The sequence below is a fragment of the Penaeus japonicus genome, unplaced genomic scaffold (genome assembly GCF_977035675.1).
Source record: "Penaeus japonicus unplaced genomic scaffold, GWHDUDI00000001_assembly GWHDUDI00000035, whole genome shotgun sequence".
Lineage (NCBI taxonomy): Eukaryota > Metazoa > Arthropoda > Malacostraca > Decapoda > Penaeidae > Penaeus > Penaeus japonicus.
This window is the reverse complement of record NW_028234437.1, coordinates 26,768,647-26,783,636: the sequence shown is the minus strand read 5'-3', so window position 1 is coordinate 26,783,636 and position 14,990 is coordinate 26,768,647. Positions and strand designations below refer to the sequence as shown.

The following is a 14,990-nucleotide window of genomic DNA, read 5'->3' as shown; positions in this document are numbered from 1 at the left end:
CGAAAAAAATTAAAAAAGACAAATATACAATACAAAAATTCGAAATAAAAGTGGGTGACGTGGCCTCCGTGGCACGTAAAAAGAATCTATAGTAAAATCAACAAAAATAAATTCCAAAATAGAGTTAAAATCCACTAAACTATTAATTAAAATGACTGACTTAAGGAGATCGAATTTTAAAGGTCACGGATGCCGAGACTAAAATGCAAATTGTAAAAGAAAATAAAACTATGAAAACGGTTGCTTAAACAAATAAGACAAAAAGGCGTCATTCCCACTTTTATTTACCATAAAATAATGAGGTAATAAATCAAACACAAATAAACGCAGACAATATTCGGACCCCCAGTGTGTGACCCACGGGGTCGAGGCTTCATATTGGCTCAGGGGGCTGAGCTACAAAATCGTATTTATACATCTTTAACATTTCAGGCAAATGGTTCATGGCCTATTCCCTAGTTTTGACGTGGGTGCAAGTGTATGTGCATGTGGAGTCGTCCTGGCGATGTTTCACGAACCTCCCTGGATTTCATACGGCCCTGAAAACAGGATTAGGCCGGGTGGGGGGGGGGGGGGCAGGCAAGAGGAAGGGGGGAGGAAGGAAGGGCGAATAGGGCTAGGGCGGATAAGGGTGAAGAGAGAGGGAGGGGGGGGGCGGGGATAAGAGGACAACAAGCACAGGAATAAGGGAAGAGATATAGCGTGGAAGATAAAAAGGAGTAGTGAAGGAAAGAGAAGAAATTAGTAAGGAAACTTATTAGAAAATAGCAAAAGCGAAAACGAGAGGGGAGTGCGGGTAAGGGAGCGAGAGCAGCAGACGAAACAGGGTAGAAAACGGAAGTAGAAAATGAGAGAGTAGCTAGAGAAAGCAAAAACGGAAGTAAGGGCAAGTAGAGGGTAGACTTAAGAAGCAAAGTCTCAGAAATAAAGTGAAACAAGGCGGAAGAAACAGTCGGCAAAAGTGAGAGACGTAGGTAGAAGGGATACCAAGGAAAATAGGGGAAGGGAAACACGAAGTTAGGGCGGGGGAGAAAATAAGGGGGAGGAAAAGGCAGAGGAAGAACGGGAAAATAAAGGGGGGGGGGAGGGGAGGAAGATAAGGAAGAGGAAGGGGTAAGGGGGAAGGACCAGGGCCGGGGGGGAGGGTAAGGTAGGAAGGAGGAGGTCGCGAGGCCTCACAACCCTCCAATGCCATGGGGTCGGAGAGTCAGCGGAGACGAAAGGAAAGAAAGAAAGGAAGGCCTGAGCCCGATTGCATGCCTTCAAAAGCTAAAGTGTATGGGTAAGCTGGACGTGCTTTACACGGGCTGCCAACCTATTACACAACATATACATATGTACACATTCAATATAATTAACACAAATATTCAAAGTATACGGTTAGCCCTAGCTGCTTCTTACCTAATTGATAAAAAGGAACTATACAAAATTAGAAATTTATAACACTATTTTCATTCACGTACTGCATCTCTATGCTGTATTTCAAACTCTGATCAGTGCGATTAACGATTAGGGCGTTAATTATAAGGACACTTTAAGGTTATCACTATCATTATCACCATCATTATCACTATCACTGCTTTAAACAAATTCACCGATAGAACAACCAGGTCACATCGTCCTCCACTAGGAGCGGTAGAACTACACTAAGTCACATCTAGTCACCATCTGCTGTGTCTGCTACATCTGCGGTATCCGAGGTGTCAACGGCACCCGATAGTGATCGGCTAGCACTACGGGTAAAGTATCGGCCAGAGTTTTGCGCTTCTGGATCTGCCTGTATATCCTCAGGATCATGATCAGACTCATCCTCTGATTCATAGGACAACTCATGGGAGGTGCTAAATGGCTTCAAATGGTTAAGATGCGCTTTCATCTGCACGTCTGTATGGACATCCCTAATCTCGAAAGTCACTGGTCCTAAATGAGATACAACTCTTGCCGGGCCACGCCATCTTCCCGACAATGGAGCGGCTGCACCAGTATGCTTCCCATGCTCATAGTATCAGACTAAGCTGCCGACATCTGGCTGAAATGTCTCCCTTTTGCCACCGTTATAATATTTTCCATAACTTGCTCTGGAATCATTAGAAGCAGTAATGGCAGCTTTACTGCCTCAGAGAGACGTTCCTGCAGATTCAAGTTTTCTGCAAATACCGCTTCGTTTGTGAGCCCTACAGGGAAATTTGCATGTCTACCTGTTGGCAAATAGAGGGGCTGCTCATGAGTACTCCTGTGAATGGCAGTGTTAATCTGCAGTCTTAATTCTGGCACAAACTGATGCCAAATTCGGGGCTTCTTGTTCACGAGTGCTGTGAGAGCAGACTTTACGACCCTATTAGTTCTCTCTATCAGCCCATTAGCCTGTGGGTGGTATCTAATTGTGTAGTGGTGGCTGGAGTGCATCATTCTAACCAGCTCCTTAAAGAGACCACTTGTAAACTGTACCCCATTATCCGTCTGGATAACCCGAGGTGGACCAAACAGAGTTACCCAGTGGTCGACGAAAGCTCGATGGACAGTGATTGCAGTCACTTTCCTCAAGGGCACAATCTGCAACCATCTCGTGTGTTGGTCAAAAATAGATAGACCATTGCGCACAGGTATAGAGGAGCCAAAATCCATAATGTCCATGGATACACGCTCTAAAGGGTATTGCGCAAGGGGAGCACTAGCCATAGGAACACGCTGCGGATTACCCCTGGACTGCTGGCATACAGGACAATTTGCAACGTATTCCTTACAGTCTTTTAGCATGTTCGCCCAGTAATACATAGCCCTGGCATTCTCATATGTCCTCTGTACACCAGGGTGTGAGGCTAACGGCGGCAAGTGAGCAACTTTCAGGGCAGAGTTCTTTAAGGAGGAAGGAACAACTAGTTGATAACACACCCTGTCTGCCAAGTGCTTAAGTCGGTAAATCACTTCCTCTTTCACTTCAAATTCATCTAAGGGAAGAGGCCACTTCTTCCTGGGCACTGTCCCTTCTAGCAAATATCGTTTCAGATCGGCAAGCTGGGGGTCTTGTGATTGCTTTGCTGCTATGGCCTCTGGCGAGAGCTCAGTGATGGCTAACGCAGCTACGTGTTTAGTGGATATGTCCTCCGATACCGTAACTGAAGCTACATGCCTGGAAAGAAGGTCTGGAACGTGGTTGGTAGGGCCTTCTTTATACCTTATATTGAAGGTGTAAAAGGGAGATTTAGTCTTTCGAGTGAAGACATGAACCAAGGGTCTATGGTCTGTATAGATGGTAAATCTTCTCCCATAAAGGTAAGAATCGAATACCCTCACACCTTCCACTACACTCAGGGTCTCTAAATCTATAGCAGGGTATCTTGTTTCTGCTGCCCTTAACTTCCTGCTATAATAAGCTATGGCATGCAGAATGTTGTCTTCATCCCTCTGCATCAGGCAGGACCCAATTGCTACTGCTGATGCATCAGTATGCAGTTCGAACTCCTGGCTGAAATCAGGCTGCCTAAGTATTGGTGCTGTGACAAGACGCTGTATAAGTTCGGTAAAGGCCTCTTGTTGTTCAGGTCCCCACACCCATTTCTGACCTTTCTTAAGCAAAAAATGCAAGGGAGAAGTTACCGTTGCATATCCAGGAATATGCTTGCGGAAGAATCCTGTGCAGCCAAGAAACCTACGCACCTCTTTAATGTTACGTGGGGGCGGCATCTTTGAGATGACCATCACTTTGTCCTGGGTGGGCAGCACACCTTCTGGAGTGATGGTAAAGCCCAGAAAATTTATGGTCTTAGCAGCAAAGGCACATTTCTTTATATTTAATTTTAGTCCAGCTGCAGAGAGCAAGGTCAAGGTCTCCCGCAAGTCTTGCATATGTTGAGCAAACCTTCTGCTATATATTACAACATCGTCAAGGTAGCAGAGTGTGTGTTTCCCCAGAACCGAGGATAGAAGCACATTCATGGTTCGTTGGAATGTGGTTGGTGCAGTAGCCAAACCAAATGGAAGACGACAAAATTGGAACAGCCGATAGCCATCTGAAAATGCAGTCTTTGGGCTCCAACTGTATGGCCCAGTAAGCTGCATGAGCATCGAGTGTGGTGAATGTATCCATGGGGCCCAATTCATCGATCAGTGCATCTATACGTGGCAGAGGATACGTGTCCTTAATGGTGACAGCATTCAAGGCTCTGTAATCGACACAGAACCTTAAGCTACCATCCTTTTTCTTTACAAGGATGACAGGGCTAAGCCAAGGGCTAGTAGACGGCTCTATAATCCCTGTCCATAGCATAAAGTTGCATTGCTGTCGAATGGTCTCTGGTAATGTATGGTAGTCTCCACTGCCTAGTGCAAGTGGGCTTGGCGTCACCTGTATCTATGTGGTGAAGAATGCCTGGGACTAAACCTATGTTTTCTTCCCCACCATCAAAAAGGTCTTTATTTTTTCCCGCCTCTGTTCAGGAGTTAAGTGGTCAAGGGATAAAGGACTTAACCCTTTATCCAGAGAAAACCATTCCTGGGCTGCCTCACAAGTGGCTAGGGCGATAGATGGTGGTAACACTGCACCTTCTATGTCCAACTCATCTTCCTCAGTAATGTCTTTGAGGTAACCATATTCTGAATAATCCCACTCCATATCAGAATCAGAATCCAATTCCATAAACAGGGAGTCCTTGACAAGACTACTGTTGAAACGGGCAATGTCCTCCCAACTGGATATGTTAATCTCAGAATTATTGTAATAATCTACCGCTGGCAAATCCACGTTAACGGTGCAACTGTCACTCTCCACTCCTGGATACTTCATCTCAGCATCAAGGGCACTATTAAATATACCCTCCCCTTCTGGTTCTGTCTCGCCGCAGGGGGCACCATTAATCATACCTTCCCTTTCAGGTTCTGTCTCGCCGCAGGGGGCACCATTAATCATACCTTCCCTTTCAGGTTCTGTCTCGCCGCAGGGGGCACCATTAATCATACCTTCCCTTTCAGGTTCTGTCTCGCCGCAGGGGGCACCACTATCCATACCTTCCCTCTTTGCATTTGTGCAATATACTGCATCAATGGAGGACACAGTTCCTAGCCTAGTCCCTGGTCTTAGCGTAAGTGGCCGTGATGAAGGGTTTATGGCCCAGACGGTACAGCATCTATCAGTTACTGTGGTAACGGAATATAGTAGAGTTAACGAGTCTGAAACAATGGGGGTTAATACAACATCCCCATGGACTTGCCCTAATCTTGAAATTACCCCTTTCAAGAACACACCTGAATGCGAGGGGATTACAGTGCGTTTTGCCAGGTGTACAGTTGCCTCCGGTCCACATTCTGGGGTAGATTTAGGCAAGTCAGTCTGGGTAGATGCATCCTCATAACTCCTTACCCAAGCTATCTTCAGGGACTCTGTATCCGTGAAAACTACAGAGAACCTGTAGTCCTCTAGAATCAGTTGGCCTGTGGATGAGTTTGCAGCCGATTTCAGGGTAAAGTTAATACGCCTGAGAAAATCAATTCCTAAAAGGTCTCCCGGGAAATCCAGATCAGCTACGGTGGCCTGGTGAACTAGAGTTAAACCGTCTCCAAGCTTAAATGGCACCGAGACTTCTGCTTCTGATCTGACAGCAGCTCCAGAGATACCTTTTAGGACCTTTTGCGAGGGCTGTTTGGGCAAATCATTACCAACATCAGTTATACCAAGGGTGCTAGGCTTCATTATCGTGATTTCGGACCCAGTATCGATAAAACACATTAGAGTCGTTCCGTTAGCACTGACATCCGTATTCTATGACGTTTTCTGCGTGTCGTGGCCATGTCATGTTCATGTTGTGTCCATGTCGTGTTCATGTAACGAATGCGGTAATCTAGGACGCAAAAGCGTGGCACGTTTGCGGCAGTTGCTTCAGGATTGCCAACCGTTCCGAAATTGTGAAAATTTTGGCGAAAATTCATGTCCAAACCTTGAACTAATTACGTAAAAAAGAAAATTCGGGAATAATATGAAATCATATTTATAGTATATTTACTAGTTAGCTTCTGTAATCGGAATTTGTTAAAAGTTGATAACTGTTGCACGAATGCGGGTTGGCAATGAAGCTACCTGCTCCATCAAAACAAACAGCAGCATGGAGCACGCCAAGCGGACCACCCCTCTCTCCGAAGAACAGAGAATGGCCTTAGTAGATCTTGTGGTGGCCAGGGAAAGTGTAATACAAGACCGAGACCATCATATTGGAAATGTAGATAAGAAGAAAAAAGGCCTGGCATGAAATTAATACATCGTTCAACGCCATGTTCCCTGATCAGGAGCCGCGAACGCTGCTGCAGCTGAAACGCGCCTGGAATCATGTGAAGAGTCGGTAAGGAGAGTTATTTTTTCCATATTATTTAATAAATAATAGATGTTGATATTATCTAAGCTAACTGTTTAGAATTAGACTGCAGCTATGGATCGCCCTGGCCTCCGTGCTAAGGAAAGGCTAGCAATGGATCGCCATGGCCTCCGTGCTCCAGGAAAGGCCAACAAACCTATCATCCGGGTGGTGTAACATAATAATTATTTTAGCAGTGTATACTTGATGAAGGTTTATTGGCCTTAGCTCTATCAACTTAGCATGATATATTCATTCTAATTATCATTTATAAGTCCTGCATTACTTCCTAACCTTATCTCTATCAACTTAGCATGATATTTTCATTCTAATTATTATCATTTATAAGTTCTGCATTACTTCCTGACCAAGCTTAAACCTAAGAAGTAATACTTAAAAAAATGGGAAACCACTTAAAATATTGCCAATATTACATTTGATAATTAAGTGATTCTAAATAAAGTTATGTTTAGCACAAATATCCCATTTAGCCTACTATTTTGTGTGAGCATTTTGTTAAGAATGAGGTTTTGGAAATACTAGCCTAACATTGTTGTTTATAAAATATTCAAATATGAAAAGAAAAACATGGTGCTGCAATTTTCACCTTACTCTAAGTAAACTTGGATTTATCCTTACAAAGATATTATTTATTCAATAAAAAATAATATATTTCATTCTAATAGCAATGTAATATTTCTTGCAGAATAAAGATTCAACATATGACTTTCAAAAGGCAGTGTAGGGAGACTGGTGGTGGGCCGCCTCCTGAAGCACCAAAGATGCTGCCAGATTCATATGCAGCAGCTGCTTCCATCATGGAAAAAGAATTGTCATTGGGGGACAGGGCCTATGACTCAATGGCTCTCCATCCAGTAGATGACAAAGGACAGGAATTACTGCATACAACAATTGGTAAGAATTATAACTGTCTATAAAAAGTCATTTAGCATTATGTTACGTTTTCAAATAGTTATCATACATTGTGTATCAAACAACCAATGATTTATGATACAAAAAAGTAGTAAGTGGGATTAGTAATTTTATTTTTCAAAATATCAAACATATCTTTATCCCAAGAACTACCCCTTTTCATGTGATATGATATTGCATACATTTTCTAAAATCTCAAGTTTTGTTTTCAATGAGAACATTGATCTTCCCCTTATTATTTTTACTATTGAAATGCTATGTCTATAGCCTACATTTTAGCATGTAGCCTGTGTTGAACATATAAGTTTAAGTTCTCAAAAAAATCTTGGGTCTTTCGTAAATAAAAGTATTGAATCACTGTTTTCATCCACATGCTACCCAACCTTTATTCGCACATTGCCATGCAGATATTTGGACAAGTTCTTTAATTGGAATTCTTAAATTGTGTATCTATTAAATAGAATTTCATTAAAAAAAAAAAGATGTCTCTATATTATAGGTATTTGACTGGTATATATGCTTATTCATATTTTTTCCTTAGACTTCACCGACTGGCAGAGACCAGGGACATCTAATCCTTCTTCCATCCAACCTTCCATCATCCATACTCTACCACATTTCCATCCTTTTGAACATATACACACAACACAACCACTCATTCACTCACAACAGGCACTCTCGCCAGCACAGACTTCACACCCATTACTTCCTCAGCATCGTCAGTCATTTCCTACAAACCACACACCACATTCATTGCTAAACACATATCTTCCACTCCCTCACCCTCTTCACTCATCTCCCACTCTCCTAGTCCTCAGTCTTCTCAATCCAGCCTTGTTCCTTCCCCTAGTATCTCCCCCTTTTCTGTACCCGTCTGTGGACCTTCACCTTCTTTTTCAAATCCCTCTCCTGCTTCTGCTCATGGTCCTTTTCCTGATACTGCTCCTCATGCTCCTTCTCCTACTGCTTCTGTTTCTGATGTTTCTTTTCCTGCCCTACCTCCCGTTACCCCTATGCCTGCACCCTCTCCTGTTCCTGGTCCATCAACAAGAAGAAGGACCTCAAAACGGGCTAAGAATGAGGTTTACCAACATGCCATTCAACGTGCCAGAGAGCGACAGGAGGAGCTTCACCAACTACAGATGAAATGTGTTACAGAAAAGCATGATGAGGAGATGAAGCTCCTGCGTGAAAGTCGGGAAAAGCTGCATGAGGTGTCTTCGGAAATTCTTGATTTTTTAAAAGTTGGAAAAGCAGCCTTTGAAAAAATAACAAATTGTTTTTCATAATAGTTTGTTTATAATGCAGTGTTTTATATATTTGGATGAACTGCATTGTTTAATTATTTATATTGTTTAAGAAATGTTACTATTTTTAGTAAGGTGCAATTAGGTCCCATGTTCAGATTTATTTTTTGTAATGCAGTGCTACTACATATTCATTTATTGTATTATTTTTTTCAAGGAAGATAACTATTTTTGTTAAAGGTCAATATTAATTTTCCATTCTTTTTTTGTTATTCTATCCTCGATAAGGAATATCTTTTACATCCATGTATGTATCAGCGTCATTAAACTGTTATTTTTTTCATTTCCTGAATAAAACTTTTTGTTAAAGGTCATTATGAATGTTCCATTCTTTTTTGTTATTCTATCCTCGATAAGGAATATCTTGAATATATGAATGAATATATCTTTTGGTTGATGATGTCAACATTTTTTTTTTAATATTGTACACCAATGTATATAAAATCATCAACGGTGAAAGATATTGATGGAATATATCCTTTGCAATTGTGGTACAAAAAAGGTCTGCTTTGGTACAGTTTTATTGCTGTTATGAAACTTTACATTATTTACAAATCGAAAGTGTACATACATGATATGAATAAAATCAGAATAAATAGCAGTCATAAAATATAAGAAATTCTGAACAAATGCCAGCATTGCCTACCTCGTAAATGAAAATAATATGAAGCATTACAATCTTACTAATGTTCAATTAAGCAATAGGTGTAATTAACACAAATGGAATGAAATACATAAAAGAAATCCTATATAAATATGGAAATAATGAAATGTCAATACAAAAACTTTCAACATTAAAAGAAATTATGCACAATTTGCTCACGACGAGCATGCCCACCCTGAACATTATTGCGTGGATCCTGAACTGGAATGAGGGGGGGATCATCTGGGACCATAGCAACAAAGTCATCAAATGGAACTCTATACAAAACTGCAATGTTGTGTAGTACTGCACAGGCAATGATGGCTTTCTTGCTAGTTTCTAAAGCAATCCTCATTGGTATTGAGAGAACAGCAAACCTCCTTTTAAGTACAACAAAAGGTCTTTCTATCGTGTTCCTTGTTCTGATATGAGAGAAATTATAATTCCTCTCTTTATCAGAACGAGGAGACAAAGGGCGTCAGTAGATATGACCTACAAGGATATCCATTGTCTCCCAATAGGAACCCTCTATAATGCCCTCCCTGAAGCCTCTGGCATAACTGTGACTCATTAAAAATCCTGGCATCGTGTGCACTGCCAGGCCATCTAGCGACAATATTTGTAAATTTTAAATGGGCATCACACACGCCCTGAACATTTAACGAAAAAAAAAACTTTGCGACATCTATAAAATTCAACATCACCTCCTCCTGGACTTTTGATTGGGATGTGGGTGCCATCAACACACCCGATGACTCCAGGCATTCCAGCAATTAGGGAAAACTGTTGCATAGCAACCTCTCCCTCTGCTGGCTGAGGAAATGTTATATATTCCACAGCCAAGTCAGCAATCTTCACAGACACACTGCGGACGCATCTGCTGACAGTTGGCTGGGACATTTCATGGCAGTCCCCCATACTCAGCTGAAAATTACCTGTGGCCAAGTAGCGTAAGGCCACGAGGAACTGGAGGTGGTGTGGGATTGGTGAACCTAAAAAAAAATAGGAATTATTATGAGTAAGTAAAGAAAGACTATCAAAAAAATATAATGATACTTTCAAACTATTATTCCAAAAATATTACTGACAACCTGGGGCCAGCGGGGGCCGGATACTCAAAACAACTAACGACGTCGTAAGCTCGCGCAGCCAGGCCGCGCATGTCTTAACTCGAACTGCGAGCTCCGAGGGTCATACTCAAAACTTTTAACCGTCTCCGCGTGACGTCACAGCACCTCGTAACTTAAGGGTGGTCCCGAGCACTCGTAACGGTGTGAACCCGGAAATAAATCGTGCTAGTTCCGACTTGTGCAAACGAGATTTGTATAGATTATGATTTACTGACTGTCCCAGACACTGTATAAGGCGTCATATCAATTTATATTGTATCTGTGTATCACAAATACCTCCATTCTCTCTAGCCACTTGATATAAAGAAGATAACAAGCAATTATAGAATGCGCTCGTCGTTTACCCTATGGAGTTTACGACAATAAATAATTAATACACTATAGAGCTTTGGGAAATGAAGGTGTCTTGTCATAGACAAAGGTGTATACACACACACACACACACACACACACACACACACACACACACATATATATATATATATATATATATATATATATATATATGTATGTATGTATGTATGTATGTATGCCTTTATCATATACAAACAAACATACATATACATTTATATATACATGCATATATATTTATTCATATATATATACACTCATAAATATATATCTGTATCTCTCTGTTTATTTATCCATTCAAATATCCTTCTATCTGTTTTTATAATCATCTATATCTCACTCTCGCTCTCTTTCCCACTCCCTCTCTCTCTTTCGCTCGCTCCTCTCCCTAATGACCGTGGCCTCCAATTGGTAGTTACGTCTAAAGGGCTGACTGTTGATTGGTCAATTCGAAATGGTCCCGCCATCTGAGGGTATCCCATCGAACTACGGTTATGAGGTTTTCTTCCTGTTACGATATTTTATTTTTTCTCTGAGTATGGGAGATTTGCGACCTCGTAGGGACATCGTACCTTACGAGAGCGTAACCCGCTGCGACGTCTTAAACTGCCAGAGTTTTGAGTATCCGGCCCCTGATCAAGTTAACACCATATTTATTAGCCAGTAAATTTGTGATCATTACTCTACAATACTTACCACGTTGGTTTCTGATTCTCCCCATTCGAGGCTTGATTTTCTCCAGCACCATCATGGCAGACTCTTTAGACAGCCGAAATCTTGCAACAAATTCCTGAGTGGTCAGATCTTCAAAAGGGTTACTCCTGTCTATGATAGCATTCCTCGGGATGGCATGAAGATCTGCTAATTCTGCTAATTCAGCTAGTTGGCGCAGGTCATTCATTCTGCCAGATAATTTATTTTTAATCAAAGCATATACTAAAATGCTAACAGTGTAATATCATATTGGGATTAGTATTGCAAACTTCTACCAGGAATTTCCAAAATGGATCATATATTCCTCAGTTCAGTTGTATATAATACTTTCTACCTCGATAACTCATTAATAGGATAATTAACATATTAGAAGCACTAGAAAATGCAACAACATAAAAGCATGATTGTTTTTGTACTTTTAATATTTGTAAGAATAATGATCGGAGATTATACATTCCTATAGTAACTCTTATAGCTCCTACAGCTAACATTAGACAAATATGCTTAAAGAAATGCATAATACGCCAGTAGTATGGGCAAGGTTATAATTTTATTCATACCATTTACACTGCATGATACCGTTTTTTCCTTCATTAATTTACGTTCCTTTTTATGCTACCATTCCATTAATGTTACTTGCAATAAAAATACATACCTTTTCTGAAGAATACTGTTGTGGTAAGGAAATCAAAATTCTCAGCAGCGAATCTCTCTCGTTGAAAGTAGCGCCTATTTGTAAACAAACTCAAATCAGATTGAGAATCGCTTGTTCTTCAAAATGTTATTCTTAGTCGCTTTCTAGGAATAATACATATAATTGACGCATATGAATCTATTCTCGAATGTTAATTGCTCATATGAAATACTGGTAATGATAATTAAATTAAAAATTTAAAAATATCCGTTCGTGTCAATTTCATGATAAGGCCACCCCCTTGTCACGGAGTTTCCACGATTGTTCCAATACTTTGCACGACTTTGCCACGCTTTTGCCACGCTTTTTCCACGAACTCGCGCTTATAGAATAGCAAACGCGGAATGTTCATGTCATGTACACAGCGCACTTAAGGAGTTAGAATACGGCTGTGAGTGCCACGAGAGGTCGTCCGTTCCTCTCGCGTGCCCTCACGGCCATGACTTTCACTGGTGTCCCTTTCACTGTACCTAGAGAACTGGCTCCTTTCATTCCTGCCAGCGGGACTCGGAGCTCTGTCTCCCTGGCGTCGAGGAAAGGGACATTCTCGGGCCATATGGCCATTGTGGCCACATCTGAAGCACGTGTATAGCCCAGGCCTGGTAGGGGAGCGAGAAACAGCTGTAGCTCGGTACTCGTGGTTGCTGTGGATGGTGCTCTTATGGAAATTGCACCATACATCTGATCTAGAGCGGCCTGGTGAGGAAGCCCTGGCTAAAGGGACAGATTGAGGACTGGCTAATAAGGGACTGAGACTGTAAGAGTCCCTGGCTCGGTGTGGACGCTCGACAAAGCGACGTCGAAGCCTATCTCCTTGCTCAGAAAGAGGGTTGGGCGACTGATGGCGGCCTGTAGAGTGGCCATGTCTAATGCCATTCCTCGAATTCCACACTCTCTGAGCGGTCTCAGCCAGTTGTTGCGAAGTGCAGTCGTCTTTAAGCACCAAGAAGTCCCTCAACCAATCTGGGACACCCGAAAGGAAGACCCTCCTTACCAGCTCTGTTGGGTCTCCTATGGCCTCCTTATGCTCTCTGTACCCTTGGTACACTGATGCCTCAATCTGGAGGTAAAACTCCATTGGGCCGAGGTCTCTCCTTTAAAATACGGCACATTGTCCCTACTACTGATTACATAGGAGATCGGGTTACCAGACCCTAAAGATGTAGGGGCTCTCTGCAGGAGCTCTGGAGTATTCCCACCACTACTAGCAAAAGGAGGCTGCCTCACATACTCTGATAAGGGTCCTTCATGAGAAGCAGGAGGTGCCGGCGTCGGGTTACCTCTCCTGGCAGGTTCCGGGTAATATGCACTCTGCTGAGGCTGCCTGTGGGAGTCATACCCACCAAAGCCAAGTTCTGGGCCCTTAATACCCGAAGACACCACCCTAGGGACCTGTAGTTCTCGCCTCTCCAATTCTGTTTCCCTCCTGCTAAGCCTCCTTTCCCATTCCAAGAGTACATCCCGGGAGAAGTCATCCGTGATGGTAACCCTTTGAAGCGTCTCAGCCTCAGGTGCTTCAGTGGCTACCTGTGGGGCAGTCACCTTTACATGGGTCGAAACCTGCCGAGCGGCATGTCTGGAGACCTCAAGCTCACTGGTCTGAGCTACAACTTTCTCAGCTGCCTGGCTATGCAACCTATCCTCCAGTCTGCTTAGCCTGTCACTACTGGATCGGGCTTGCTCGTCACTCCTCCGAGCCAACTCATCGATCCGGCTCATCAACTTCTGCTCATTTTGAGCCGTGAGGGTCGCAATCCTTTGATAGAATTCCTCTATCATTGTGACTTCACCCTCCATTGCCGAGACTGCCTGACGCACAAGCCTGTCAGAGCCTTGAGCTAAAATAGGAAGGAATTCGGTAGATTGACTCCTGGAGGTGGGTCTATCAACCGTGTTACTGCCGTCCTTTTTACCGGCCTTTCCCCTTGTATGCATGACCTACTGTTTTGACTACACTTCACTATTCATTATTCACTATTCACTCACTTTTCAACGGACTTTTCACCCGCCCTGAACGCACTTAAAACCACTTACGAGATGCAGTACAGAGACACCAACACGTGTTCACAACTAAGAAGCAGTTACAAAAATTTTGAATTTAAAACTAAATGACACATTAAAAATACAAAAATTAAGCTAGCAGTTCAACAACTTTAATCCAAGTCCTTTGACTTAACAAATCAGATACCAAAATACAATTTAAGAGTGGAATTAAAGCTCCTATGATCACCGTAACAAGGTCGAAAATACCAAACAACGCGCGAATGATAACGTGACGAAGGTAGAGCCGAAGGAGACGAGAGAAGGGAGGAAAGCGAGAGTGAGGGCAAAGGCAGAGTCGAAGGGGACGAGAGCGAGAGAAGGGAGGAAGGCGGGAGCGAAGGCGAAGGCAGAGTCGAGGGGGACGAGAGCGAGAGAAGGGAGGAAGGCGGGAGCGAAGGCGAAGGCAGAGTCGAGGGGGACGAGAGCGAGAGAAGGGAGGAAGGCGGGAGCGAAGGCAAAGGCAGAGTCGGGAGCGAAGGCAAAGGCAGAGCCGAGGGGGGACGAGAGCGAGAGAAGGGAGGAAGGCGGGAGCGAAGGCGAAGGCAGAGTCGAAGGGGACGAGAGCGAGAGAAGGGAGGAAGGCGGGAGCGAAGGCGAAGGCAGAGTCGAGGGGGACGAGAGCGAGAGAAGGGAGGAAGGCGGGAGCGAAGGCGAAGGCAGAGGCGATGGTGTCGAGCGCGGGAGACGCCGGAAGGCGGGAGCGAAGGCGAAGGCAGAGTCGAAGGGGACGAGAGAGAGAAGGGAGGAAGGCGGGAGCGAAGGCGAAGGCAGAGTCGAAGGGGACGAGAGCGAGAGAAGGGAGGAAGGCGGGAGCGAAGGCAAAGGCAGAGTCGA

At 43.2% G+C, this 14,990-nt stretch overlaps 1 protein-coding gene across 1 annotated transcript; it reads right to left on the bottom strand.

Moving 5' to 3' along the window:
* Window positions 1-9,375: 9,375 nt before the first annotated feature.
* LOC122246541 (uncharacterized) lies at window positions 9,376-11,606 on the bottom strand. The gene is made up of 4 exons (XM_086531302.1): window positions 11,402-11,606; window positions 9,929-10,216; window positions 9,717-9,830; window positions 9,376-9,629 (listed from the first exon to the last, which is right to left on the bottom strand). Exons 1-4 carry the CDS (start codon window positions 11,604-11,606, stop codon window positions 9,376-9,378), a joined length of 861 nt encoding a protein of 286 aa, XP_086387428.1.
* Window positions 11,607-14,990: the final 3,384 nt, after the last annotated feature.

What these genes read in the sequence shown, in the direction of transcription:
- LOC122246541 (XM_086531302.1), bottom strand. Translation starts at nt 11,606, where the DNA reads ATGAATGACCTGCGCCAACTAGCTGAATTAGCAGAATTAGCAGATCTT. An exon ending in GAGAATCAGAAACCAACGTG is followed by an intron (nt 10,217 to 11,401) that starts GTAAGTATTGTA and finishes ATTTTTTTTTAG; the next exon opens with GTTCACCAATCCCACACCAC. An exon ending in GACAATGGATATCCTTGTAG is followed by an intron (nt 9,630 to 9,716) that starts GTCATATCTACT and finishes GGAACACGATAG; the next exon opens with AAAGACCTTTTGTTGTACTT.